This window comes from Heterodontus francisci, chromosome 31 (genome assembly GCF_036365525.1).
Source record: "Heterodontus francisci isolate sHetFra1 chromosome 31, sHetFra1.hap1, whole genome shotgun sequence".
In the NCBI taxonomy this organism is placed as follows: Eukaryota; Metazoa; Chordata; class Chondrichthyes; order Heterodontiformes; family Heterodontidae; genus Heterodontus; species Heterodontus francisci.
The window spans coordinates 11,853,638-11,880,519 of NC_090401.1; the positions used below are offsets into that span (position 1 = coordinate 11,853,638).

Sequence of the window (26,882 nt, forward strand, 5' to 3'; positions counted from 1 at the left end):
GCAAGGTGCTAAGTCAATGAAAACAGGTCAACGTGATACAGGTCAGCAACTTATCATGAAAACCAATCTGCACAGATTCTTGCAGCAATGTTTGTTGGATGTCTCTCATAAGAGTCCATAAAAAGAAGGAATGCCACCATTAGGTAACCCACTCAAAGGTCAAACATGTACATGGAATTGTGTATAATATTATTTGCTGATGATTTTCTGTCTATTTGGTTGATTTTGGGAAGAGTAAATACTCTGAATGTAATTGAGAGAACTTATTGACAGGAATTACTGAACCCAACAATCAAGGGGAGCAAAATCAAACCCAGTCACTCCACAACCCATGTACATTCTTCCCACCCATTTAGTCTCCTCCCACAGCTCACATACACTCTGCCTGATCATGGACTCAACCCTGTTCATTAAATTTCTACATCAGCAAGCCCAACATAATCCAGTTTGGATACAATGCTTCAAACTCTGAACCTATGAGGTTAAAATTGAGCTGCTGATTTCTTGGTAGCTTTGAGTAACCTTAATGTCACAGGGCACAAGCTCCATCTGACTCCTTGTTGTTACCAGGCTGTTAGCGTGAGCACAGTCGCAATGTCACAAAATATAGACCATGCACAGGAGAGACTGTGACAGTCACAGAGAAGGTGAGGTCAATCTTCCGCTGCATCATGCTGCAGTGACGGGGGTAAACCATCATTAGGGGCTAGAGGTGCTGGCTGAGATAGTCATTGTCCATTCCACACTCATTGACTGGACAGAAGATCATGCCAAGAGCCTGTGGGATGCTCAGTCCTTCCCCGAGAGGGTGGGTGAGAGGAGCAAAAAGTAATCTGTGCCAGGAGGATTACTCAGGCTTACACACCACCTCGGGTTTATTTCCATTGAAATTAATGCAAGGATATTGGATTGACTGTATTTTTAACATTGGTGAGAAACCTGCAGACTTCAGATACTACACAACCAAAACATTGCCATCACCAGGAGGATCCCCATGCAGAGCATATGTACGTGGACACAAGCCTCCAGTTAGTTATCGCCACACATTTTGTAGATACTTACAGAAGCTCCTGGGTATCGCCCTTCCCCTGGCTGCATTGGGGGCCCATTGACACAGATACAAGGCTCAGCAGCTGCTCCCTGCACAGCACAAAGTACAGCTTCAGTGATTTATCAAAAAATACTGTAACAACGTGCAACAGAGTGGCAGGAAGGTGTTGTGTGTTCATTTGGTATGCTGCCACCTTAATATGCTTAGTTAATCGATCTTAGAGAGATTCCTTAATCTAGAGTAATTAGAACATTAACTATTATTACATTACAACTATATACAGCTTCACACCAGTCTGTGTGACTCCTCCAAAGCCACACGACATCTATCTTCAAATCTCTCTCACGTGTGATCTCTTACATCATCATTATTCTTTACACTCTCTCTACATTAACCCTTTCAGAACCTTATACGATATCTCCCCCCAAGTCTTTCTCCAAATATATAATTACATACATTCACTTTTTATTTACATACTACCCTATCTCCCCCCAAGTCTCTGACAACAATCTGTTAGGAGGCTTCACAACTCTCCCTGATCTTGTTGTTGTCAGATGAGGAAGATTGGTAGTCTTTTTTCTGAACTCTTGTTTATTGACTTGGACAGCCTTCATTGAGGTCTGTAGTATCCGGTGCTTTCTGAATTTCAGGTTCAACCTCTGATTCGTTCAAATGAATGACTGATTGGCGTCTTTGATGTACAGGAATAAGATTCCTCTGTTTCTTCATATAGTACCTTCTGAAGTTCTTACTAAATAAGATTGCTGTTGATTCTCTCTCTCTGGACAATTACTCCTTTGCTTTGGTCTCGTACCCATACCTTTTACCCTTCTGACAACTTTGGTAGGTTCCTTGTTATAATTATAGGCTTGTTGCTTTCAGTAAGACTTTTTTTCTGTTTTGAAATTTCTGATCATCATGGACTTGTAGCCCTGGAGGTAACTTCTTGGGTAGGATTGGAAGTTGTGTTCTAAGTTTTTTTCCCATTAACATTTCGGATGGTGCTAATCCACATAACAATGGAGTCGTTCTGTAGTTCAGAAGTGCTGTTTGGAATTCTTGATTTTTCTTTTACAGTGCTTTAATGGTTCTGACTGCTCGCTCAGCTTCTCCATTAGATTGGGATATCTAGGGGAACTTGTTAGATTTACAAATCCACAGTTTTCTGCAAAGTGCGTGAAGTAATTGTTTGCAAATTGGTCCATTATCAGACACTATCTCATCAGGTATACCATGTGCTGTGAGGATTTCTTGTAACACTCGAATGACTGCTTCAGTTGTTGTTGTGTACATACATTTAACCTTGATCCGCCTAGAAAAGTAATCGACTACAATCAGATAGGATTTTCCATTAAAGATGAACAGATCCACCGCTAAACGTTCCCACGGTCTGGTTGGGAATTGCGTCGAGATAAGAGGTTCTCTCTGATCCTGTCTGTGAACTGCACATACGTGGCAATTTGAAATAATTTCTTTGATAACCTTCGGTAATCTTGGCCACCACGTGGACACCTGAGCCCGTGCTCTACATTTAGTTATGCCCATACGACCCTGGTGTATTTTCTCCAAGATATCTACCCGGAGTGACTCTGGAATCACCAGTCTCTCATCATATACCAGTAAATCTATGGTAAATTGTCTGAGTTTGAAGATGATTTTCATCCTCGTACCACTGGGACTCTGTTGCAGCTAACCGTGCTTGCAATATTGGTGGACAGAGATGCATTCTTCATCTTGCATCTACCCTTGATCAATTTGTTGGACCGAAATAAGTAGAAATTCGCTAATGGCTCTCAATTTTTGTGGGTCTGCCATGAGAGCGCTACTGCTGACACTGTGTCCGAAAAAAATGAATGGATATTTTTGAAAATTCACACTTCTCATTACGTGTTAGGCCTTCATCCTGCAGACAATTCAAAACCGCTCTAACCCTCAGATTATGTTCTTCAATGGACTCACGATGAACTAAGATGTCATCTATATGGCATGTTACACCTTCAAAACCCTGCAGAATATTCGACATAGTTCTCTAGAATATTTCCGGTTCTGACATGATATCAATGGTAGACATTAAAACAAAAATCTTCCAAACGGTGTAATGAAGGTTGTCAATAACCTTGACTTCTTATCCAATGGAACTTGCCAAAAGCCACTATTGTCGTCAAGCTTCCTGAAGACAGTACTTTAGGATAACTTTACCAAGCTTTTGGCCGCTGAGGACATCAGATCAACTTCCCGTGTCACAGCCTCATTAGTGGGTGTGTAATCTTCCTAGGTGTGAAAAGACATACTGGCTTAGCATCTTTTCGCAAATCAATACTATATTCGGTCTTCAGTCTCTCTAGACCAGTAAACAATTTTGGAAATTCCTCTTGGAAGTGATTCCTGGCTTCTTGTTGCTTCACTTCTTCCATTTTCTTTATAAAATGAAGATCAATACAAGCTCTTCTACTAAGAGAGAGAATTCCTGATTCCTTAGAACATACAATGTTTCTAATATTTGCTTTCCCTTGCACTGGAGTGTTGCCTGAAACTTCCCCTTTACTTCGAGTTCAACCCCTCCTGGGCCATGTAACTGAGTTTCTATCAGTTGCAGAAAATGGGTAGATAACCATGGCTTTTTATCCAAGACCGTTACACTTGCTCTGGTGTCGAGTTTAAAATTAGTGACATGTCTGTTGACATGTATATCTGCAGATCAAAATGCCTAATTAGGATCATTGATCTCACCAAGAAAGTGTTTTGGGTGCTCTCCTGAAGGAGGTTGTTTAACTTCGGTAACCAGTCTATGTTTGAATGCTTTTCTTTTGAACTTGTGGGAGTAGAGATTTTACTTTGGCACATTTTACCAAAATGCCCTATTTTGTGAGAGTGGAAGCATTCTGCTTTGTTTACAGGACACTGTTCGTGACTGTGCGTACTTTTGCCGCCACATCGCTGGTGGGATTTAATGGCGTCTTTTCCTCCCACCCGCCTCCCACAGTGTACCTTTTTTCTGTTGCTTCATTTACAGTCCTCTGGTTAAGAAACTGTATGGTTGCTGGAGGTTTCCTGAACCAAGGTCTTTCTTCACCTTTCAGATTGCTCTGTTGTTCTTGCGGACCTCTGCTTGTCTCATTATCTGAATAGCTTTGTCCAGGGTTAGGTCTTCTTTAGACTGCAATAAATCTGATAGGGATTCATTAATTCTTCTTTAAGATCTCCATATTCACATCCTTCAGCTAGCCTATAATGGTCATTGATAAAAGCATCAGCTGTTGTGCCTGATTTCTGGACCTTTCTGTTGAATCTTGCTCTTTCTAAAATCTCATTGCTCTGCCAGTTGAAATTAGAATCAAAAGCTTTTAAAACTTCCTCGAATTTGGCAGATGTTTCATTAATGCCTTGTCTTGCAATATCATCTGCTCTAGCCCCAATGGAATACAACAATGTGTTAACTTGCTCTGTTTCAAACGGCTGTCTAATTTGGAAGCAGTTTTGTCTCTCCAAAATCCTCTCTGGTATTGTGAATTTAAGCTCCATACTTCAATTTGTTTTACTTTCACTTTTGGGGTTTTTTCCCCTCCAGTATTGGATTTTGCCTGTGCTTTTTCAGCCCCACGCTGACTTCCGCTATGGCCAATGTTTCTGTTTTTGAAATCTTGCTGCAAGACTTAGGATTAATTTGCTCCTTGTATTAAACTCTGTTTTATAGAGTTACTGCTATAATCCTTTAACTCCCTTCTTGCGGAGAATCAAATATTTGTAACCTTGTTTTATTTTCTCTCTTTGCTTTGGTCACCATGTGCAATGGTTCTGACCTCAGATCAACCCCGTCAAGGACTTTTCTGGTGCTGCCTGCCGAGTAAGATTTTGATCCTCTTTCAGGGTTGCTCATCGGATCCTTGATCGTTGCTTGGTTTGCCAACTCGAAGCCTTCTATCGCTGGACCAGATTTCTACTGCTGATTGCCCGACGATCCGTGTCTGGAGCTCTGAAACTTCTCCACAGCCTCTTATCAAGTTCTGCAGTTTTTGCACTTTTCCCAGGTCAGCCCTCTTCCATTTTCTTTAAAATCTTCTTCTGGATGTAGAATGATAAGAACCACTGTTGTTTTTGATCTCACTGCTGATTACCTTGTTATATATTTGTTTAGTTAGTCTACCATAGAGAGATTCCTTAGTCTGGAGTAATTGGAACATTAACCTTTATTACATTGTAATTATGTATAGCTTCACACCAGTCCGTGAGACTCCTCTAAAGCCATGCTGCATCTATCTTCAAGTCTCTCTTACATCATCATGATAGGAGGTATTCTTTACACTCTCTCAACATTAACCCTTTCAGACCATTATACTACAGAAGGGAGCTAGAGTAAATATTATAGTGAGTGGTTCCTCGACACCGTCCCATCAAACACTCCCAGGACAGGTACAGCATGAGTTCAATACAGAATAAAGCTCCCTCCACACTGTCTGATTGAGCACTTCAATTTACATATAAGTTTGAAGTCGGGCTGCATTCCCTTCAGAGTAGCTGTTACCACCATCGCTATTTTGAGGAATTTAACACTGGAGAATGTGAGGTATCATTCCCTTCAGCACCACTGATATGGCTGAAATCTCATAGTGCACTTTCATGCCATTAAATAATGCTGCCAAATCTGTTGAGACAATGGGCTGAATATTCCCAGCCTCCTGGAAATGGGTTTGGAGGTGGGGTGGGTGGGCGACCAGGAAAGTAGCGGAAAACCCAGTCAGGACAGCTCCCCGAGGCTGTCCTGCCTCAGGTGTGTTTCCCAGGGGGCTCCATGGAGGTGGGCAGGGGCAATGAAGCCAATTAAAGCCCCAATTAAGGGCAAGTTTCTCATAGCGCTGCAACTTTCCCAGTGTCATATAGGCCCCCCCCGCCCACACTGCGTCGAGAGCTCGACAATGCTGTAGAGGATGCCCCTCATTGGGAGCTCGGTGGGCCCTGGGTGGCTGAATTAATTTGCAGTATCAGGGAGCCGCAAAGCTCACAGGGATCCAGGAGTAGGCCGCAGGCACCCTTCTGGAGGGGTCAACCCTCCACCCTGAGGCCCCTCACTGTACTTTGTCATCTTTTTCATCACTGGAGAAAGAAGCCTTCCTGAGAGTCTCCATTTTGAGGTACCTACCCCCCCCCCCCCCCTTTCCCCTTCCCCTTCGCTCCCCGCACCCCCCCCCCCCCCCCCCACCCCCGGTTTCCCTCTTCTCCAGCAGTGCGCAGCTCTCCAGCTGGGGCTGTTGTCCAGGCGTTGCCACGGGCCCTCCTATTGGGCCTCCCGCTTCCCGGGTGTACCCACCGTCCTTATTTGGACACCGAATGTGGAGGAGGACATTTAGGAAGCCCCCTCATGTAAAGTTGCTGCAGCAGGTGTGCTGAGGCCATGCTCGCGCTCAGGACCAGCATGTGGTCTCGACATTGAGGTCCCGACACCCGTGGGAACATCCAGCCCATTGAGTCTGTGCCGGATGAGCTTTGGGGTTTTATTGCAGCTTCCAGCTGTTGGGTTTGTGTGGAGTCGAGGCAGAAGGAGCACAGGTACAATGGGCTGAATGGATTCTCTGCTGTATCATTCTGATAGAGACAGGACAATCCCAGTAAATGAAATGATACAAGGGCTGTTGGGACTGTTCGTGTCAGCAGAGGGGTTGCTGTTCCAAGTGAGACCTTCCACTTTAATGCTTAGCACCAATTAAACTGCCACTCCACCTGCTGACTCTCTCTTGGGAAACTCCGCAATCCACAAGACTTTGTTTTGGCATTTTACAATAAATGCATAAACCTCTTCACACGGGCATACCTTTTCACCTTTGATTCCTGGCATACCCTAAAAAAAAGAAAGACATGAAAGAAGTTTGTTCAGTAACTGGGAGAGTTCAAAGCTGAGAACTTTCCTGTGGTGAACAGATGCTTAACATGCTTGTGGGGCATCCCATTGCCCATAATAATATATCTACCCTCTTTATATTAAACAGGCAAACATCTCGATTAAACTGGTGGACAGAGGAACTTTGGAAGAGCTCCACAGGCCTGCTGCACCATTTAGTTAGATCATTGGTGATCTGTATCATCAATCTCATTCACCTCCCTTTGCTCCATATTACTTGCTAACCTCACCCAAAAATAATCTATCAATCTGAGGCTTGAATGCTCCCATTGTCCCCCAGGATCCCAGCCTTTTGCAGGAGAGGGTTCCAGATTTCAGATGTATGGCAAAATTGCTTCTTGATTTCACCCCTGAACAGCCTAGCTCTAATTTTGGGATTGTGACCCTTTGTCTGAACGCTCCCACCAGAGGAAATAGTTTCTCCCTATTTACCCTATCAAATCCTTTAATCATTTTAAACACCTTGATCAGATTAGCCCACAATCTTCAAAGGAACACCAGCCAGGTTTACCCAACTTGTTGTCATAATTTAACCCTTTGAAGAGAGGTACATAGACACTTTGAGCATTGCCTCGCTGATAGCACGCTCATTCATTCAAGGTTTTCTCGATAATCTAGACAATTGTCTGACCTTTCACTCAATATTTGCCTAATATTGGAGACCTAGGGTTACCAACTTTGATTACATGTATTCCTGGAAATTTCATCACATGACCTCCCATCTCCAATAACCTCAACCTCAAACTTCTGCCGTTGATCGCTCAACACATCCATCTTTGTGCAGCACCATCTTGTGGAACCTTCTCTGGTCGTTTAAATTACTATGATGCCATTTTCTAAATTAATAGTAAAAAAAGATAAATCTGTGATTTGGAATGTTCCTGAAAAGTAAACACAGCAGCCGAGAGAGTCCAGAACCCAACTAATCTTTTGCTAGTGATGAAATTCAGCACAGTAAGGTGTTTGTCTGGGCCAATCCTGAGGACCCTGATTCACCATTACGCTCACTGTGGCAGATTCAAATTACTTCTTCTGGAAATTGTGGAGTAAGTTCATGGCGGGGAGATCAGGACATGAAATGGTATAATTTATAGTGTTTCTGGAAATCCTGGGACAGACACCCCTGTCCTGCTGATGGTTCTCTTTGCCTTACTCCCTTTCTCCTTTAGTTTCCTTCTTATATCTCTGCTCCTGTCCTGAGGTGCTCCCTGGGATGCGGCTCTTGCACCAGACTCCCCCCTCACCCATCATGTCTGCCCCTAGACAGTTGGAGCTGGCTAACGAATCTACCATGGCAAAAGTGAATGAGGGACCATCAGTAATAGATTGAACAGCACTTACAGGCAGGCCTCGTTTCCCTGGTAACCCTGAATCTCCGATCTCTCCATCCTTTCCCTGGTAAATACAAACAGGAGTCAGTCCATTGAGGGTCAGAGAGACTTTCCCATTTATTACATGATGACGCCCAATTGCGGGTAACTGGGTGTTGATTCAAAGTATTCCTCTTTAGTTTGTTTAACAGCATAGCAACACAAAGATTTGTAGCACAGAAAGCCATTCAATCCATCATGTCTGTGCCAGCCTAATTCCACTTTCCAGCTCTTGGTCTGCAGCCCTGCAAGTTTATGGCTTCAAATGAATTTTCAAGCATTTTGTTAAATGTGATGAGGGCTTCTGCCTGTACCACCCTTTCAGGCAGTGAGTTCCAGCCTCCTACCACCTTCTGGGGGAAGAAACTTCTCCTCAAATCCCCTCTAATCCTTTCACCAATTATTTTTAATCTATGCCCCCTGGTTATTGACCTCTCTGCTAATGGAAATAGGTCCTTCCTATCCACTCCAGGCCCCTCATAATCTTATACACCTCAATTAAATCTCCCCTCAGCCTCCTCTCTTCCAAAGAAAACAAACCCAGCCTTTCCAATCTTTTCTCATAGCTAAAATTCTCCATTCTTGACAACATCCTCATAAATCTCCTCTGTACCCTTTCTAGTGTGATCACATCCTTCCTGCAATGTGGTGTCAGAACTTTACACGGTATTCTAGCTGTGGTCTAACTAGCGTTTTATCCAGTTCTAGCATAACCTCCCTGCTCTTTTACCCCAGGCCTCGGCCAATAAAGGAGAGTATCCAGTATGCCTTCTCAACTATCCTATCTACATGTCCTGCTACCTTCAGGAATCTATGGACATACACTCTAAGATCCTTCTGTTCCTCGACACTTTTCAGAATTCGACCATTTATTGTGTATTCCCTCACCTTGCTTGTCCTCCCCAAATGCATTACCTCACACTTCTTCAGATTGAATTCTATTTGCCGCTTTTCTGCTCACCTGACCAGTCCATTGATATCTTGCTGCTGTCTACAACTTTCTTCCTATCAACCACATGACTAATTTCTTATCATCTGCGAGCCTCTTAATCATGCCCCTGCATTTAAGTCTAAATCATTAATATATACCATGGGACCCAGTACTGAGCCCTGTGGAACCCACTGGAAACAGCCTTCTATTCACAAAAACACCCTTTGCTTCCTGCCACTGAGTCAACTTTGGATCCAACTTGCTATTTTCTCTTGGATCCCATGAGCTTTTAATTTACTGATCAATCTGCCATGTGCAACCTTGCCAAAATCCATGTAGACTACATCAAACGTGCTACCCTCATTCATCCTCCTTGTTACTTCCTCAAAAACTTCAATCAATCCAGTTAGTCAGACATGACCTTCCCTCCACAAATCCATGCTGACTGTCCTTGATTAATCCATGCTTCTTTAAATGATTTATACAGCCTCTCGGAAATTTGTCCAATAATTTGCCCACCACTGAAGTTAGACTGACTGGCCTGTAATTACTCCATCTCACCCTTCCTTCCCTTTTAAACAATTGTACAATGTTAGCAGCCTCCAGTCCTCTGGCATCACACCTGTAGCCAGAGACAATTGGATAATGATGGTCAGACTCCGTTAACAGCCTGGGATACATTTCATTGGGAAGTAGTGACTTATCTACTTACAAGGATGCTAAACACCTTAATATTTCCTCCTTCACCATGTTTATCCCATCCAATATTTCACACTCCTCCTTCATTGTCTGCTTCATCCCTCTCTTTTGTGAAAACAGAAGCAAATTATTCATTAAGAACCATGCCCACGTCTTGTGCCTCCACACACAAGTTACCGTTTTGGTCTCTAATTGGCCCTCCTCTTTCCTCGTTACCCTCTTGTTCTTTATGTATTTATAACACATCCTTGGATTTTCCTTTATTTTATTTACCATTTTTGCATGCCCTCTCTTTGCTTTCCTAATTTCCTTTTGAATTTCACCCCTACACTTTCTATACTCCTCTAGACTTTCTGCTGTTTTGAGCTCTTGGTATCTGACATAATCTTCCCTTTTTTGTCTTATCCCATTCAGTATGCTCTTTGACATCCAGGGGGCTCTAGATTTAGGTGTTCCACACTTTTTCTTGGTGGGAACATAGTTGTTCTGAACCCTCTATATCTCCTTGAATACCTCCCACTGCCCTATCATTGATTTCCCTTCAAGTAGCTGTTTCCAGTCCACTTTTACTAAATCACCTCTCAGCTAAGTAAAAATTGGCCTTTTCTCCAATTTAAAACTTTTACTCTTAATCTACCTTTATTCTTTTCCATAACTATGCTAAATTATGAATTATGATCATTATCACCAAAATGTTGTCCCACTGATACCCCTTCTACCTGCCCAGCTTCATTCCCTAAAACTAAGACCAGAACCACCCCTTCTTTTGATAGGCTTGCTACATACTGGCTAAAAGGTTTCTCCAGAATGCATTTTAAGAATTCTGCATCCTCTGTAGCTTTTACAATAAACTCATCCCAGTTAATCTTAGGGTTGTTGACATCCCCTACTATAACTGCCCTTTTGTTTCTGCAATTTCAGCAATTTGCTTACATATTTGCTCTTCTATCACCCGCTGACTGGGGGTCTATGGTACACTCCAAGTAGTGTGATTGCACCTTTTTGGCTCTTCAATTCAACCCATATGGCTTCATTTGATGCTCCTTCTACCATAGCTTCCCTCCTCACAGCTATAATCATTTCCTTAACCAATATTGCGACCAGTCCCACTCCTTTTTTCACCTCCGCACCCCACCATCCTGCCTGAAAACCCTGTCACCTGGAATGAGCTGCCATTTCTGTCCTTCTTAAGCCAGGTTTCAGTAATAGCCATGATATCAGACTTCCAAGTGCCCATCTGCACTCTCAGCTTTTTTCTTTGTTTCCTCTGTCTTCCATACTCGCTTATTAACTTTCTGCCTTCGAGTTCCAGCTTCCTCCTGAATCTATGCTCAGGTTCCCCCTCCCCTGCCAAGCTCATTCAAACCCTTCCCAACAGCACTGGCAAACTTCCCTGCCATGACATTGCTTCCAGTCGTGTTGAGGTGAAAGCATCCAGCCTGTACAGGTTCCACCTTCCACCAAACTGGTCCCAATGCTCCAGGAATCTGAAGCCTGCCCTCATGCGCCATCTCTCCAGCAACACATTCAGCTGCTCTATCCTCCAATTTCTGTATTCACTAGTCCATGGCACTGGGAGTAATCTGAAGATTACTATCTTTGAGGTCCTACTTTTTAATTTTCATAGTTCCATTGTCATGAATTTGCTCAGTACCATGGGGTCTGTTGGGTAGGATCGTGCCCCCTCCCCCACCATTAGTGCCATTGTATGGGGTCCACATCTCCAACAGACTTGAGAAGATTGGAACAGCTTTGCGGCACAGCCAGTAATCCAATACCTGCACTGGGTTCTCTGCAGTATCGCAGGGTATGGATAATGATGGAGCAGTATTTCAGGATCATTACTGAGTCCTGTGCAGCTATACCTAGCATTGTGACCGGAATTCTATCTGTCACAGATAGGGAGTGCATTCCTACAGAGATTACAGACTCTGTGGGGATTTCTTAGTATTTTGCTTTGAAGATTCAAACATTCGAAGGGGATTCTGCACCTTTCAAAAAGCAAAACTGTCCCATCAAACACTCCCAAGACAGATACAGCATGCTCGATACAGAGTAAAGCTCCCTCTACACTGTCCCATCAAACATGCCCAGGGCAGGTACAGCACATGCTGTAAAGCTCTCTCTGCACTAGGGTCGTCCAACCTTTTCACGTGGGGAGCCACATTACAACTTTTGTTTTTCATGGGGGGCCAGTGAAACAATATCATAAAGATAAAGGTATTAAAAAGTTATTTTACTTTTGATCAAAACAACAGCAAATGTACATTTTTGTGAACAAGCTTTAAATGAGAAAATTAATTTATTGACTTACTTTCTCATCACTATGTTGGACACTAATTTAGTGCGATACCTGGTATTTTTTTGCTTGCACAAGTAGTCAATGTATGCCCACACACTTCTTGTATTCCGGATAGATAGCCATCTGTCAGGAGTGATCTTGATCTCTCGCACGGTCTCTCTCTCCCTGAGTTTCCCCCTCTCTGTGTTGTTTCCCCCCCTCTGTGTCATGCCCACTCTTTGTGACCCCCTCTCTCTCGCTCTGTCCCCTCCTAGCTCTCTTTGTGTCTCTAGCTCCCTATCTCTGTCCGGCTCCCCTCTCTCTCTCTGTCCGCCCCTCTCTCTGTCCAAACCTTCTTTCTCTCTCCGCTGCCCCCTCTCTCTGTTCCCCCCTATCTTTACTTCACCCCCTCTCTCGCTCTGTTTCTCCCCCTCTCTCTCTGTTCCCCCCTATCTTTACTTCACCCCCTCGCTTGGTTCACCCTCTCTCGCTCTGTTTCTCCCCCTCTCTCTTTGTTTCCCCTCCCTTTCTCTCTCTGTTTCTCTCTCTCTCGGTTCCCCCTCTCTCTCTGTCCTCTCCTCTTTGTTTCTCCCCTCTCTCTCTGTTTCCCCCTTCTCTCTTTCTTAGTTTCCTCCATCTCTCTCTTTATTTGCTCCCCCCTCTTTCTTTGTTTCTCCCACTCTCTTTCTTTGGTATCCACCTCTCTATTTGTTTCCTCCCCCTCGTTGTTTCCCCCCTCTCTGTCTCTTTGTTTCCCTCCTCTCTCTCTGTCCCCCCTTTTAAAAACATAGCACTAACAGTTTCACAGCTGACAGCTACTGAAACAGGAATGCACTTCACAACTTCAGATAGATATGGGTTTTCCAGCGGGCTTTTAAAAAAAGTTGGAAAACCCCGAATCTGTCTGAAGTTGGGAAGTGCATTCCTGCTTCAGTAGCTGTCATCTGTGAAACTGACAGTGCGATGTTTTTATAAAAGACCGGTCTACAAGAGGAAGACAAAAGGAAATATCCCTTCTCCAGTCACGGATCCCCTGGTGAGGATGAGGAACGGCCCCAGGTACAGTTTACATCCGCGGACCATTTGAAACCTTTGGCAGGTCCGATCCTGGCCCGTGGGCCATCTGTTGGACAACCCTGCTCTACGCTGTCCCATCAAAAACTCCCAGGGCAAATACAGCATGGATTAGATACAGAGTAAAGCTTCCTCTATATTATCCCCATCAAATGTTCCCAGGGCAGGTACGTATATGTAGAAATAAGCTCCCGTTAGCATTGCCTTAACAACTTACCTCAGTCCCAGCCCTCAGAAAAATGCCCCTAACGCAACAAAATGCATTTTTTGTCTTACGTCTTTCTTTTCTCAGAGCAGCGTTCTGAATCAGGCTGGTATCATGTGCTATTTCCTTGCACAGTTCTTGCCTCCAGGTGCTTGACTTAGTCTGTGACAAATTCATTTCACTCTGCACTCCATACAGCCAGCAGATAGAAGAGATTTTTATCCAATGTGTTTGACCCCAGGAGGGTGGCCTGATATTCCCCAGTCCCAGGCCTCCATTTCCTTGGGATCCTGTTGAGTCATAGTTATACAGCACAGAAACAGGCCCTTCAGCCCATCGTGTGTGTGCCGGCCATCAAGCACCTAACTATTCTAATCCCATTTTCCAGCACTTCGCCCGCAGCCTTGTATGCTATGGCATTTCAAGCGCTCATCTAAATACTTCCTAAATGTTGTGAGGGCTCCTGCCTCTACCACCTCTTCAGGCAGTGCGTTCCAGATTCCAACCACCCTCTGAGTCAAAATATATTTCCTCAAATCCCCTCTAAACCTCCTGCCCTTTACCTTAAACCTATGTCCCCTAGTTATTGACCTCTCCGCTAAGGGAAAAAGTTTCTTCCTATCTAATCTAACTATGCCCCTCATAATTTTGTACACCTCAATCATGTCCCCCCTCAGCTTTCTCTGCTCTAAGGAAAACAACCCTTGCCTTTTCAGTCTCTCTTCAAAGCTGAAATGCTCCAGCCCAGGCAACATCCTGGTGAATCTCCTCTGCACCCTCTCCAGTGCAATCACATCCTTCCTGTAGTGTGGTTCCCAGAACTGTACACAGTACTCCAGCTGTGGCTCTATTATAACCTCCCTGCTCTTATATTCTATGCCTCAGCTGATAAAGGCAAGTATCCCATATGCCTTCCTAACCACCTTATCTACCTGTGCTGCTGCCTTCAGTGATCCATGGACAAGTACACCAAGGTCCCTCTGACCCTCTGTACTCCCTAGGGTCCAACCATCCATTGCATATTCCCTTGCCTTGTTAGTCCTCCCAAAATGCATCACCTCAGAATTCTCAGGATTAAATTCCATTTGCCACTGCTCTGCCCATCTTACCAGCCCATCTATATCATCCTGAGTTCTGATGAAAGGTCATCGATTTGAAACATTAACTCTGTTTCTCTCTTCACAGATGCTTCTTGCCCTGCTCAGTATTTCCAGCATTTTCTGTTTTTACTCCATTTCTTTCAGGCATTTTATCGTTAAAGTTCCCCACATTACTCATGGCACCTTTGTGGAGGGCAGGTGGAGAATCTCTTTGAATCGCCAAGGCATTGTCACACTGCCCAGTCATAGGAGTTCACCCTTGGATGAAGGGGCAGCTCAGAGCTAACGAGGTTTAATTGAGTAGATTGTGCTTACCCGCATTCCAGGTAACCCCACACCAGGGGACCCCGGGTGGCCTGGGATCCCATGCTCTCCAGCTTGTCCCTAAAACACAAGATAAAATTAGAAATACGATTGTTTGAAAATCAGTCACATTTTGCCTCTAGTATTTCTTATAAATTTGGCTCCCACTACTGATGGCCTGGGTAGCATGCCCACTAAGCCTGTGTAAAAGCCCCTGTAGGGGCAAACATTAATGGGAGGTTGGTATCAGTGGCAAGGCTGCATTAATTGCCTACCCCTTGTTGCTAACCATGTGTCTTACTTGACCACTTTAGTGGGCAGTTAAGAGTCAACCACATTGGTGTGGAACGAGTCACATATAGGTCAGAATGGGTAAGGACATTAGTGAACTAGTTGGGTTCTTACAACAATTCGATAGCTTCATGATCACTTTCACTGACATCAGCCTCTTATTTCCAGTTTGTCAAAACTGAATTCAAATTCTCAAACTGCCAGGGTGGATTTGAATTCACGTTCTCTGGATCACTAGTCCAATAACATAAACACTACATTACACTAACTTACCCCAAAACTCAACAATTGCTATTCTTCCCTTCCCTTCCATTTCCAATGGGAAGTTCGCACTCAACTCAGGAATTCAATCTGGGAGTGGATTGTGGAGCAAACCAACTCCCTGTGACGTTTCAAAACCTCTTGCATTATTCCGCAGTTTTACAATGCTGAAAGTGCACTGAAAATTACACAGCCCTTTCTCAGAACTTTGCTGCTAATGTGCAGTTCAAGCACAGGTTTTGTGGTGCATGAATTTTGTGTCAGCCAAGTGACTGGAGAATGGAATGTATTCCATGTTTTGACACCCCCAGTGTCAGTATCAAACATTATTAGAGTAAATAAAAACAAGGTCTGGCACATTTTGCTTTTATTATTGGAGTAAAGTTCCATTTATGCTATCCTACCAAATACTCTCAGATCAACAACAACTTGCATTTATACAGCGCCTTTAACATAGAAAAAAGCCCTTCACAGAAGTGTAATTAGATAAAAATGGATGTCATGTCAAAGAAGGAGATATTAGCAGGAGCCATCAAAAGCTTGGTCCAAGAGATGGGTTTAAAATGAAGGCATTAAAGATAGACAGGTAGAGAAGCAGACAGTTTAGGGAGGAAATTCCAGAACATGGGGTCTAGGTGGCTGAAGTTACACCATCAATGGAGGAACAAAGGAGGTAGGGGATGCAACAAATCAGAAAATTAGAGTTCTTGAAGGGTTGTAGGACTGGAGGAAGTTACAGAGACAGGGAGGGGTGAGAACAAGGAGGGATATAAACATGAGGATGAGAATTTTAAATTGGAGATATTGGGGACCATGAGCCAACGTAGGTCAGTGAGCTCAGGAGTGACAGATGAGCTGGACGTTGTGCAAGTCAGGATATGAGCAGCAGAGTTTTGGATCAGCTAAAGTTTTTGGAAGGTGCAAGTTGGGAGGCTGGCCACGGGAACATTGGAACAGTCAAGTTTTAATGTTAACAAGAGCTTGAATGAGAGTCTCAGCAGAAGATGAGCTGAAGCAGGGGCAGAGACACATGATATTACACAAGTAGAAATAGGCTTTGCGATGGAAAGGGTATGGGGTCGGAAGTTGAACTTGGGGTCAAATAGGATACAGAGGTTGCGAACTGTCTGGGTCAGCCTGAAAGAGACGAATGGAATCAGTGGTGAGGGTATAGAGTTTGTGAAGGGAGTCTAGGATGATGACTTTGGTCTTTTCAATGCTTAATTGGAGGAAATTGCAGCTCGTCTCAAACTGGATGTTGGACAAGCAGTCTGAGAACACAGAGACAGTGGAGAGGTCAAGAGAGGTGATGCTGATGTAGAACTGTAGGCCATTGGGATTTATGTAAGAGGTTGGTCCCATATTTCAGAATGACGTTGCTGAGGGTTAGCATGTAGATGAGGAAAAGGAGGGAGTCTGGGATAGGTCCTTGCAGGAGCTTAGAGGTGGCAGTGTGGGGTTGGGAAGAGAAGCCAGGGCTGGAGATGCTCTGGCTACGTCTAGTGAGAAAGTTTTTATTGCCACAGGAACTCCAGAGTGCAGCTTTGGAGGGATAACAAGGGGTATTCTCAAGCCTGCATTTGCCTGCAATAGCCCAGCAGAAGCCAGGTGTGTTTCAACAACAGGCCTTGCAAAGGCCCCATCAAAGGACCAGATCCCAGGGTGGGATAGATTAGCTCAAAACTGAGGCATTTGTTTCCTTTTGGGAAAGTCAGTAGTTTGTGGGACTGGCTCTCAGCCCTTCCTGGCTTAAGGGGGCAGGATCGTGACATGCTGATCCTCTTCTGGGTATGTGAAGGAATATCGGTATAATAGGCTTGATTAAGTAGAATTTGGAAATAGTTAGCGTATTATGCCTTTAGAGTTAAAGATTGAATAAATGGTTAGCTTTCAGAGCTCACTGAAGTTTCCATTTAAGATGGAAGAGTTAAACATTTCAAGGTGTCTGTTAGAATAGAATCTCTGTTACCAGGGGGTCTCTGTTAGAATAGAATTGCTGTTACCACAGACTTGGGAGATAAACACATACATTGAAATATCCTGTGTGACTTCAGTAAGAGGTAGCAATAAAACTTAATTGGTTTATGGGGTTGTTGTTCAGACAGGTCGGCTCCGGAGGTTGCTGTGGGGACCGTGGAAAGGGTAATTAACAATAAATGGAATGTACTCACAGGAACAAGAGAGGTCAGGTAAACACAATTATGAATATTTTGACCAGATAAAAGCTCACAAACTTCAAATTCCAGTAAAACATTAAATTAAAGATATAGATTTTAAAAGGGAACACATTTAATGCAAAAGTCATATGACACCTTAGAAATAGCATAAAAATACAAGGTTCTGCAGCAAACACTTAGGGGTGTTGAATCCTCGAACAACACTTCTCATCCCAGGCCTTATTCTGGGATTTAAGGTACAAGTTTACTTTAAATTTTGATGGATATTCTGGATATTCTAAGATAATTTTGCTGTAACATTAGCAAGGTTAAACTTTTGGATTCTATGTTAGAAGTAAGAATATGTGATACATATCTCAATAATGTTTGATATTGTGATCTACTTATCCACTTAAGAAGTTTATTGCATGTTAAATTCTTTAATAAATATATAAAAGTTTATAAATTGTCTCATGTAGTATTCTGTATACAACCACAAGAACCCCCTTCTCTGTGTCTCTTTAAGATGAGAGATACATATTGAAGAGAGTTTCCCAGACTCTTATAATATCTGGGATATTTATGACTTAGTCATAAAAATATTAGAAATAGGCTATCCGAACGATGGTAAAATTCTCTATTGGTTTTCTTTCTTTGAGGGAAAGCTAGTACAATTCTTTGGACCCAAATAAGTGTCTGAGAATTTTTCTGGTTTGAACTTGATTAAAGGAGATTCGTGGGGATGTACTCCTGATTTGGTTTAGTCCCTACAAGGGGTTAAAGTCATAAATCACTTCTTGTAGTCCCACGGGTACCTCCTTTGCACCAGTGAAAGCGCCAGCTGTTAGCCCTGGCTATTTAAACTATTCCATTTCCACCATCTGGGATGGTGTTCACATCCTCCATTAACTGTGTGCAGGGTGTCTGCACTGGAAGTCCTGCCCTGACCTGGGGTTCCCACTCTGACTGGGGAGAGGGTTCCAATCTGACTGGGGGATGGGAGTGGGTCCGGTTCTGGGGGTCTTTGACCAGTGATGAGGAAGTAATTACTTATTTTCATGGTCAGAAATGCCAAACTAAATGTGAGACTGGGGGTGAGGAATGGGAATTCTTTATAAAAGGTGCAATGAATGGTAGATACTTACTTTGCTGCCCTTTGGTCCTCCAGCTCCTGGTGTCCCAGGGATTCCTGCTGCACCCTGCAGAGAAGCACATATATTAGAAAGAGTCGGTACAAAGGACAGGGTCTGGCTGCTGAGCTGTCCTCGAGGTGGAAGGGAAGTTATTGTACAACGACGGCTCCAGTGCCTGTTTTACTGACATCAGGGTGAATAGTGGAAGTTTCTGGACTGTGGATGGTGCAGGCATGGGTTAATCCTGGCTCGTCACCCTGGTCTGCTTCATTAACAGCCCATCAACACCTTCAGTTCATTAATTTGTGCCTGGTGTCAGCATCACACACTTCCAGGACAGGTACAGCACAGGGTTAGATACAGAGTAAAGCTCCCTCCACATGTCCCATCAAACACTCCCAGGACAGGTAGATTGGAACGACTTCAGCAACAACTAGTTTGTTGAATTGCGAGTTGGGTTGCCAACCCTCCAGGAAGTGAAAATTAATCTTCAGGACTCTGCTGCATGTAACACCTCGGACAAAAATCATTGAAGCATCACTTTAATTTTTTTAGATATAAAAATATTAGAGTTGGGAAAAAGCTGTTTGACTGGGCTGGCCAGTTGGACACAGGAGGTTACGGGATGAATCCTCCATGACTATGTCCAACCAGAGTTGGCAACCTTTGTGGCAGCCCAGGGAACATTGTGAAAAAAATGTTCAAAGCTTCTGTCCTGAAGGGCAAAGCTTTCCAAAGCACAGCATCCTCACCTGCTGGCGGCTCTTTGGTATTGCAGTCTTGCTTTTCCTTTGCAATACCTTTGCAATACAGCACAGAACGTAAGAGGAATTGGCCATTTAGCCCCTCAAGCCCATTTCGCCATTCAATGAGATCATGATTGATCTGCAACCAAACTCCATATACCCACCCTTGCCCCATAATCTTAATACATTTGATTCACAAAAATCTATCAATCTCAGATTTTAAAACTATCAATTATCATTTGGGCAGAAGAGTTCCAACTTCTACCACCCTTTGTATGTAGAAGTGTTTCCTAATTTCACTCCTAAAAGGTCTGGCTCTAATTTTTAGATTATACCATCTGTCCTAGACTCACCAATCAGCAGAAATATTATCTCTCTATCTACCCTTTTCTGCTCCCTTTAATGTCTTGAAAACTTTGATCAAATCACCCCTTAATCTTCTAAATTCCATGGAATACAGCCCTTTTTTGTGTAATCTCTCCCCATAATGTAACCCTTGGAGTCCAGTTATTCTGGTAAATCTACTCTGCACTCCCTCCAAGACCAAGATATTCTTCCTAGGGTGTGATGCCCAGAGCTGTTTACAGTAACTCCAGGTCTGGTCTAACCAGGGCTTTTTATAGCTGAAGCATGACTTCTACCCCCTTGTAAAGTTAAATCCCCCATTTTAAAACCACTCTGCCTTTGCTACATGTTTGTCAAATCTCTGTATTTATACAATCTGCCACTTCACAGCTGTTACCAGGGGGCGTATACAGAACTCCCGCTACAGTCTTAAATCCTTCACTATTTTTTAATACTATCCATAAAGTCTCCATTACAGTTTATCTTTTCTTATATCCCCTCTCATCAGTGAAGTGATTTTATCTTTAATCACTAAGACTACTCTCCCCTTCTACTATTTTCCCTATCTTTCCTGTAGACCTTATAACTTGGTAGATTTACTTCCCAGTCCAGCGTATCTTGCAACCATGTCTCAGTAATGACTACCAAGTTGTACCCTCCAAGTTGAATTTGTGCCTCCAATTTATTCAATTTGTTTCTTATACTCCATGTGTTTGCATAAAGAATCCTTATTTGGGCCACTCCTGATAATCTGTCCTGTTCTAGTTCTAGACTCACATGTTTCTTATTTCTCTCTCTTGGTTTAATCACTAAACATCTTTTAGTATTCCCTGTACGCATGGTGCCTAAAGCACAATTTGACTGTTACTCTACTTTCTTCCCTTTTGTTTGTTTTCAAACTTAATTTACTACTTTAAAGTCTTTGTGACCACTCTTTTCATCCCTTCCATTGGGACCATGGTCCCAGCCTGGTTCTGGTGGAGCCCGTCCCAATGCACAGTTCCTTCTGGTCCCAATACTGGTACCAATGTCTCATGAAATGGAACCCCTCATTCCCAAACCAGTCCTTCAGCCATTTGTTCACCTCTCAAAGGGGCGGCACAGTGGCACAGTGGTTAGCACTGCAGCCTCACAGCTCCAGCGACCCGGGTTCAATTCTGGGTACTGCCTGTGTGGAGTTTGCAAGTTCTCCCTGTGTCTGCGTGGGTTTTCTCCGGGTGCTCCGGTTTCCTCCCACAAGCCAAAAGACTTGCAGGTTGGTAGGTAAATTGGCCATTATAAATTGCCACGAGTATAGGTAGGTGGTAGGGAAATATAGGGACAGGTGGGGATGATTGGTAGGAATATGGGATTAGTGTAGGATTAGTATAAATGGGTGGTTGATGGTCGGCACAGACTCGGTGGGCCGAAGGGCCTGTTTCAGTGCTGTATTTCTAAACTAAACTAAACTAAACTAAACTAATCTGTTTATCCTTAATACCAAATTGCACCCTGCTTGGGTAATAATCCGAAGATTATAACTCTTGAGGTCCTGTTCTTTAATCTAGCTCCTAGTTCCCGGTACTTTCCAAACAGGACCTCTTGCCTACTCTTCCCTATGTTGTTGGTCCCAGCATGGATCACACCACTGGATGCTCCCTCTCTCTCTGCGATATCTTTTCAAGCTGATTCGAGATGTTCCTCACTTTGGCACCAGGTAGGCAACATACCATGTGGGATTCTCAACCCCACTTACAAAGGATGCTACCACTCCCCCTAACTGTTGAATCCAAAGATGCCACTTGGCCCACTGTGCCTATGCTGGCCCTTTGAAAGAGCTATTCAATTCATCCCACTCCCCTGCTCTTTCCCCATAGCCCTGTAAATTTTCCCCCTTCAACTACTAAATCAATTCCCTTTTCAATGTTACTATTGAATCTGTTTGCGCCACCCTTTCAGGCAATGCATTCCTGATCACAATAACTCACTGTCTAAAATTAAGTCTCCTTATCTCCCTGCTGGTTCTTTCACCAATTATTTTAAATCTGTATCCTTTGGTTACTGACCTTTCTGCCACTGGAAACAGTTTCTCCTTATTTACTCTACCAAATCCTTCACAATGTTGAACACCTCGATTAAATCTCCCTTAACCTTTTCTGCTCTAAGGAGAACAACCCCAGCTTCTCCAGTCTTGCCACATAACTGACGTCTCTCATCAATGGTACCATTCTAGTAAATCAGCACCATCTCTAAGGCCTTGACATCCATCCTAAAGTCTGGTGCCAAGAATTGAACACAATACTCCAGCAGGGACTTAACCAGTGTTTTATAAGAGTTTCGCATTACTTCCTGGTTTTCGTACTCTATCTCTATTTATAAAGCCAAGATCCTGTATGCCTTTGAACAGCCTTCTCGACTTGTCCTATCACCTTTAAAGATTTGTGTACATATACCCCAGGTCTCTCTGTTCCTGCACCCTCTTTATAATTGTATCATTTAGCTTATATTGCCTCTCATTCTTCCTTTCAAAATATGTTACTTCTCACTTTTCTGTGTTAAATTTCATCTGCCATGTATCTGTCCATTTCACAGTCTCCCTGTGTCCTCCTGAATTCTGTTACTATCCTCCTCACTGTAAACTACATTTCTGAGTTTCATGCCATTGGCAAACACCCTCAGGTTGGGAAGGGGTTTCAGGGGCGATGGAGTGATTTCAGGGATGGAGGTGAGATCTCAGGGTGGATTGAGAATTACGAGAGGAGGGGAGGCGGGGGAGGTTAATGGTCACCTCTCCCACTTTGAACAGATTAATCAGTGAAAGGAGATGGGCCTGGAGGACCATTTCTGCACTCATCTCAGAACTGAACTCACTCTGATATCCACAGCTAGTCCTATCTACGAAGATGGTTCTAAATGACCCAGCCTGACAGTTCTTCCCTAATCCCACTGCACACAACACACCCAAACCTCAGCACAATGCACGCTGCCTCTCCCTGGCTCTCTGCTCTCCAACCCCCTGCAGAGGAGCCAAGTGCAGGCTTGTATGTTGCATCAAAGCTGGCACCAGGAGCTCACCTGAAACATTTCAGTCTCTAGAGCCTGGCAGAAAGAGCACGAGGAGGAGCTGTACAGCTTCACCAGAATGATACTGGGGCCAAAAGGGTTAAATTATGAGGACTGGTTGCCTAGACTAGACTTGTACTCCCTCAAATTTAGATTAAGGGGTGTTCTAATTGAGGTGTTTAAGATGATTAAAGGAATTGATAGAGTAGATAGAAAGGAACTATCACCTCTGGTGAGGGGAGTCTAGAACTAGGGGCATAACCTTAAAATTAGAGCTAAGCCATTCAAGGATAATGTCAGGAAGTACTTCTTAACACACACTACTGGAAATCTGGAACTCTTTCCCCAAGGCTGGGCATTAGTTGAAACTTTCAAAACTGAGATCGATTAGGTAAGAGTAATAGGGGTTACAAAACCAAGCCAGATAAATTAAGTTAAATATCGATCTACCATTATCTAACAGAAAGTTGGAACAGGCTTGAGGGGCTGAATGGCCTCCTCCTATTCCTACGATCCTCTGTGAAGAACTGGGCCAGCTCAGTCTCTCTGCTCCTGGAGATGACTGTACAATGGCTTCTTAGGGTCACCTCTCTGCTGGCTACGGATGAGTGAACTCATTGCCTAAAGAGCTGAGGGTGTTGTCTACGACCTGTGCTCTCAGCAGTCAGGCCATGCTTAAAGCAGGCATGGGTGGGAGGCAGAGCACCACACGTTAGCTGTAATTCACCCCCTCACTGCACCTTAGGGCAGTAGCCCTTCGAATTTGTCCACCAGCCTCCGAACCCTGCCCCCACCGACCTCTGGATCAGTCTCCGATGGCTCTGCAGAGGTTCATGAGCATCGCATGGTCAACAGAGGTAAATTCAAAACTAATCTTAGAATCTTACTGCCATTCGGCCCATCTTGCCTGTGCCAGGTCTTTGAAAGACCTATCCAATTGGTCCCACTCCCCTGCTCTTTCCCCATTGCCCTGCAAATATTTCATTTTAAGTATTTATCCAATTCCCTTCTGAAAGTTATTATTCAATGTGCTTTCACTACCCTGTCAGGCGGAACATTCCAGATCACAACAACTTGCTGCATAAAAAAATTCTCATCTCCCCTCTGGTTCTTTTGCCTATTACCTTAAATCTGTGTCCTCTGGTTAATGACACTCCTGCCATTGGAAACAGTTTCCTTGTGATGTTGACACTGTGCTGGCTCTGGTCGAACATCTGCCAATGACAATGGTGACCCAAGTACCGAAACGCAGGGGAACCACCAACATTTACCAGATACAAGCTGACCACTTTCCAAGCTGTTGTGCAGTCCATGTTCCAGGCAGTGGCTGCATTGTGTCTGGAGCTGGGTGATAGCTGCTTACCCACACTGATACTGGAAGATTCAGCACTCCATACACAGGCTCACGAATACAGTCTGACACTCTGGGGCTGGATTTTGTGCAGGAGGCAGGGCTCCCGGCACCAGGCCAAAAAGGCAGGGGGATTCCCACCTCAGAATTTTGCAGCCCCCCGGAGTGATCCTCTGGTCTTTTGGAGCTAAAAACTTTATAGAGACAGGGATCCCGCCTCCAACAGCTGCTGGCCAATCACAGGGCTGGCAGCTCAGCAGCGCTACAGGAAGAGGTGGTCACTGCCAGTACTACAGAGGCCTCAGACACAGATCCAGTGCTGGAAGCCCAGACCTACCTGAGGTCAGGTCGGTGAGGTGGGGTCTTTGGGGCCTTCCAGACTGAGGGAGGGGTGGGGGGGTTTCACTGTGGGCCACAAATTACCCACGAAGCAGAGATCCCCCCCAAGGCTATAGGGAGGGCACCTCGTTTTACAAAGTGTCCTGCCCGTGCAGCAGAGGCCCGGCCCCTGCCTCAATTGGCCTCTGTGTGGCAACGTCGTCATCGGCCTATCCCGCCGCCTGGAAGATCGGAACCGGGAATTCTGGCATCAGGTTCTGTGGCGGGCAATTCTGCTCTGATTCTCCGGCCCCTCCCGCCAAGAGACCCACCTTCCAAATGAGCACAAGATCTGGCCCTAGGTTCCTGGGCTGACAACAGACTGCAGCTTCACTGGCACAGGTGAGACACCATTCTTCAATGCCAAAAGGTAAAAAGCTCGAGTCAACAGTCACTCGCTTGCCTGTGAGCATCAGAATATAATCTAGTTCCAGCAAATGTTGAAACATTCCAAGGATTTACTCACCGGGTTTCCTGGTTTTCCCATCATGCCATCCTTTCCCTAAAAATAAATAAGATTAAACTTAAATATTTACAAAATGTGTATTTGCACTGAACCGGTGGGATTATCTCCATACAAAACTGTTACAAATTCGCAAAATCTGACCAAGTGCTGTCTCTGAGTGACAGACACACAGAGGGAGGGAGCGGAGGGTCGTGGGGGTGGTAGAGAGAGAGGGACAGAACAGGACAGAGAAAGAGACAGAGACACAGACAGAAAGCTAGGGGGAAAGAAAAAAAGAAATAAAGGGGAGGATTTCTAGCCCCCAATGGGGATTGCACAGAGGCAGGCGGGTGGGCGTGACAATTTACGCTGCCAGCTGGCGTGCCAGTTTGCTGGTTCCGTCCCACCCCTGGGCCATTTTCCTAGCAAGCGGTCAGTAGCCACTTAATGATAATTAAAGGCCAATTAAGGAGATGTTGGAGCAGAGATCAGATGCCTGGAGCCTCCTGGCAGCAGATCAGGAGGAGTGGGGGTGGGTGAGGGGGCAAGGCTCCAGGCAGGCTTTGAACCCTCTAACCTGCCTGCCTGGCCTCAGCAGTGCCACCCCGTGAAGGGGTTCCTCCACAATTGTCGCCCAGCTGCTCAGCCTATTTTTTATTTAAAACTTTAGAAAGTTGGAGCGAGGGTGCTTCCATCTTCAGGTGCCCCCTCGCCCTCTCTCACATGAAAAGGCTGCCTGTAGCTTCTTCCGTGCTGGAGGGCCTCCTATTGGCCCTCCAGTTTCAACAGCCCACCTACCACCCTTAAATGGACAATGAGCCTGCCCTCTGGCCACTAATTGGCCAATTTGGGGAAAATCACTGTCGGGTGACTTCCCCACACAGTGCAGGGTTCTGACCCTCATTTGACCCTGAAATCGGAGTCCTGAAGCCCGCAGGAAAAGTCCTGTCTTGAGAGAGAAAGACACGCAGGATGGAATCTTCCCAGAACCGCGGAGGTGGACTTGGAGGTGGGACCAGGAAAAACTTGGAAATTAGCACATTGGTTCGGTTCCCTGATCGCCTCTGAGCGATCTTGCCGGAGACAGGGTTAATGCGGCAGCTCCCCTCCCAGCAGTGTGGGTAGCCAATTAGGCCCTTTAAGGGAGCAACTTGGGGAAGTTTACCAGGATCTTTGTGATGACAGATGTGCCCCCTCCGCTCAGGCTGGATATGGCAAGTGAAAGGAGGCAGCCTCTGGCAGCAGGTCGCAGAGCCATCGGCACTTCCTCGTAATCATCCCAGCACAGAGCCTCTGGGATGAGATGACCAGAGCCACGGCCACAAACCAACCTGTGTAGCAGATCCGCTTTCACACTGATGGCCTGTTAGCTATGGCGCTGAATGAGTCTTATATTTTCATAAGGCTTCAGAGAGCGCCCCCAGTTTGAGGTGCCCTTGAGGTCCCCTACAGGTTTCAGCATTGCCCACCTGTCCCGGTGGGGCTGCCAGCCGTCCACAGCTTTGCACCCTCTGATTGGGCCTCCCTCCCTGGGAACCTGCCCATCATTCTTAATTGGACGGCGAATGCGGAGCCGGCATCTTAATTGGCCGCTTCCTGTAAGATTGTAAGGCCATGTGGTCAGCCGACACCATAGAATCATAAAAAGGATGATAGAAATTTCCAGCATGAAAGGAGGCCATTCGGCCCATTATGTCCACGCTGGCCAATGAGGTGACATCCAGCTTAATTCCACTTTCCAGCTCCTGGTCTGTAGCCTTGTAGAATACGATACTTCAGGTACAGATCGAAATACTTTTTCAATGTTATCAGGGTTTCTGCCTCTAC

At 44.7% G+C, this 26,882-nt stretch overlaps 1 protein-coding gene across 8 annotated transcripts in view; it reads right to left on the reverse strand.

Moving 5' to 3' along the window:
- The window catches only part of col16a1 (collagen, type XVI, alpha 1), a 628,911-nt gene that overhangs the window by 259,323 nt on the left and 342,706 nt on the right, over window positions 1–26,882 (reverse strand). For all 8 annotated transcript variants that reach the window (XM_068011105.1, XM_068011107.1, XM_068011111.1 and 5 more), the window contains 6 exons: window positions 25,077–25,112; window positions 18,761–18,814; window positions 14,920–14,988; window positions 8,286–8,339; window positions 6,858–6,884; window positions 1,063–1,140 (listed from right to left, as the gene is read on the reverse strand). In XM_068011105.1, the coding sequence (XP_067867206.1) occupies window positions 1,063–1,140; window positions 6,858–6,884; window positions 8,286–8,339; window positions 14,920–14,988; window positions 18,761–18,814; window positions 25,077–25,112 (318 nt within the window). The remainder of the gene's footprint in view (window positions 1–1,062; window positions 1,141–6,857; window positions 6,885–8,285; window positions 8,340–14,919; window positions 14,989–18,760; window positions 18,815–25,076; window positions 25,113–26,882) is intronic.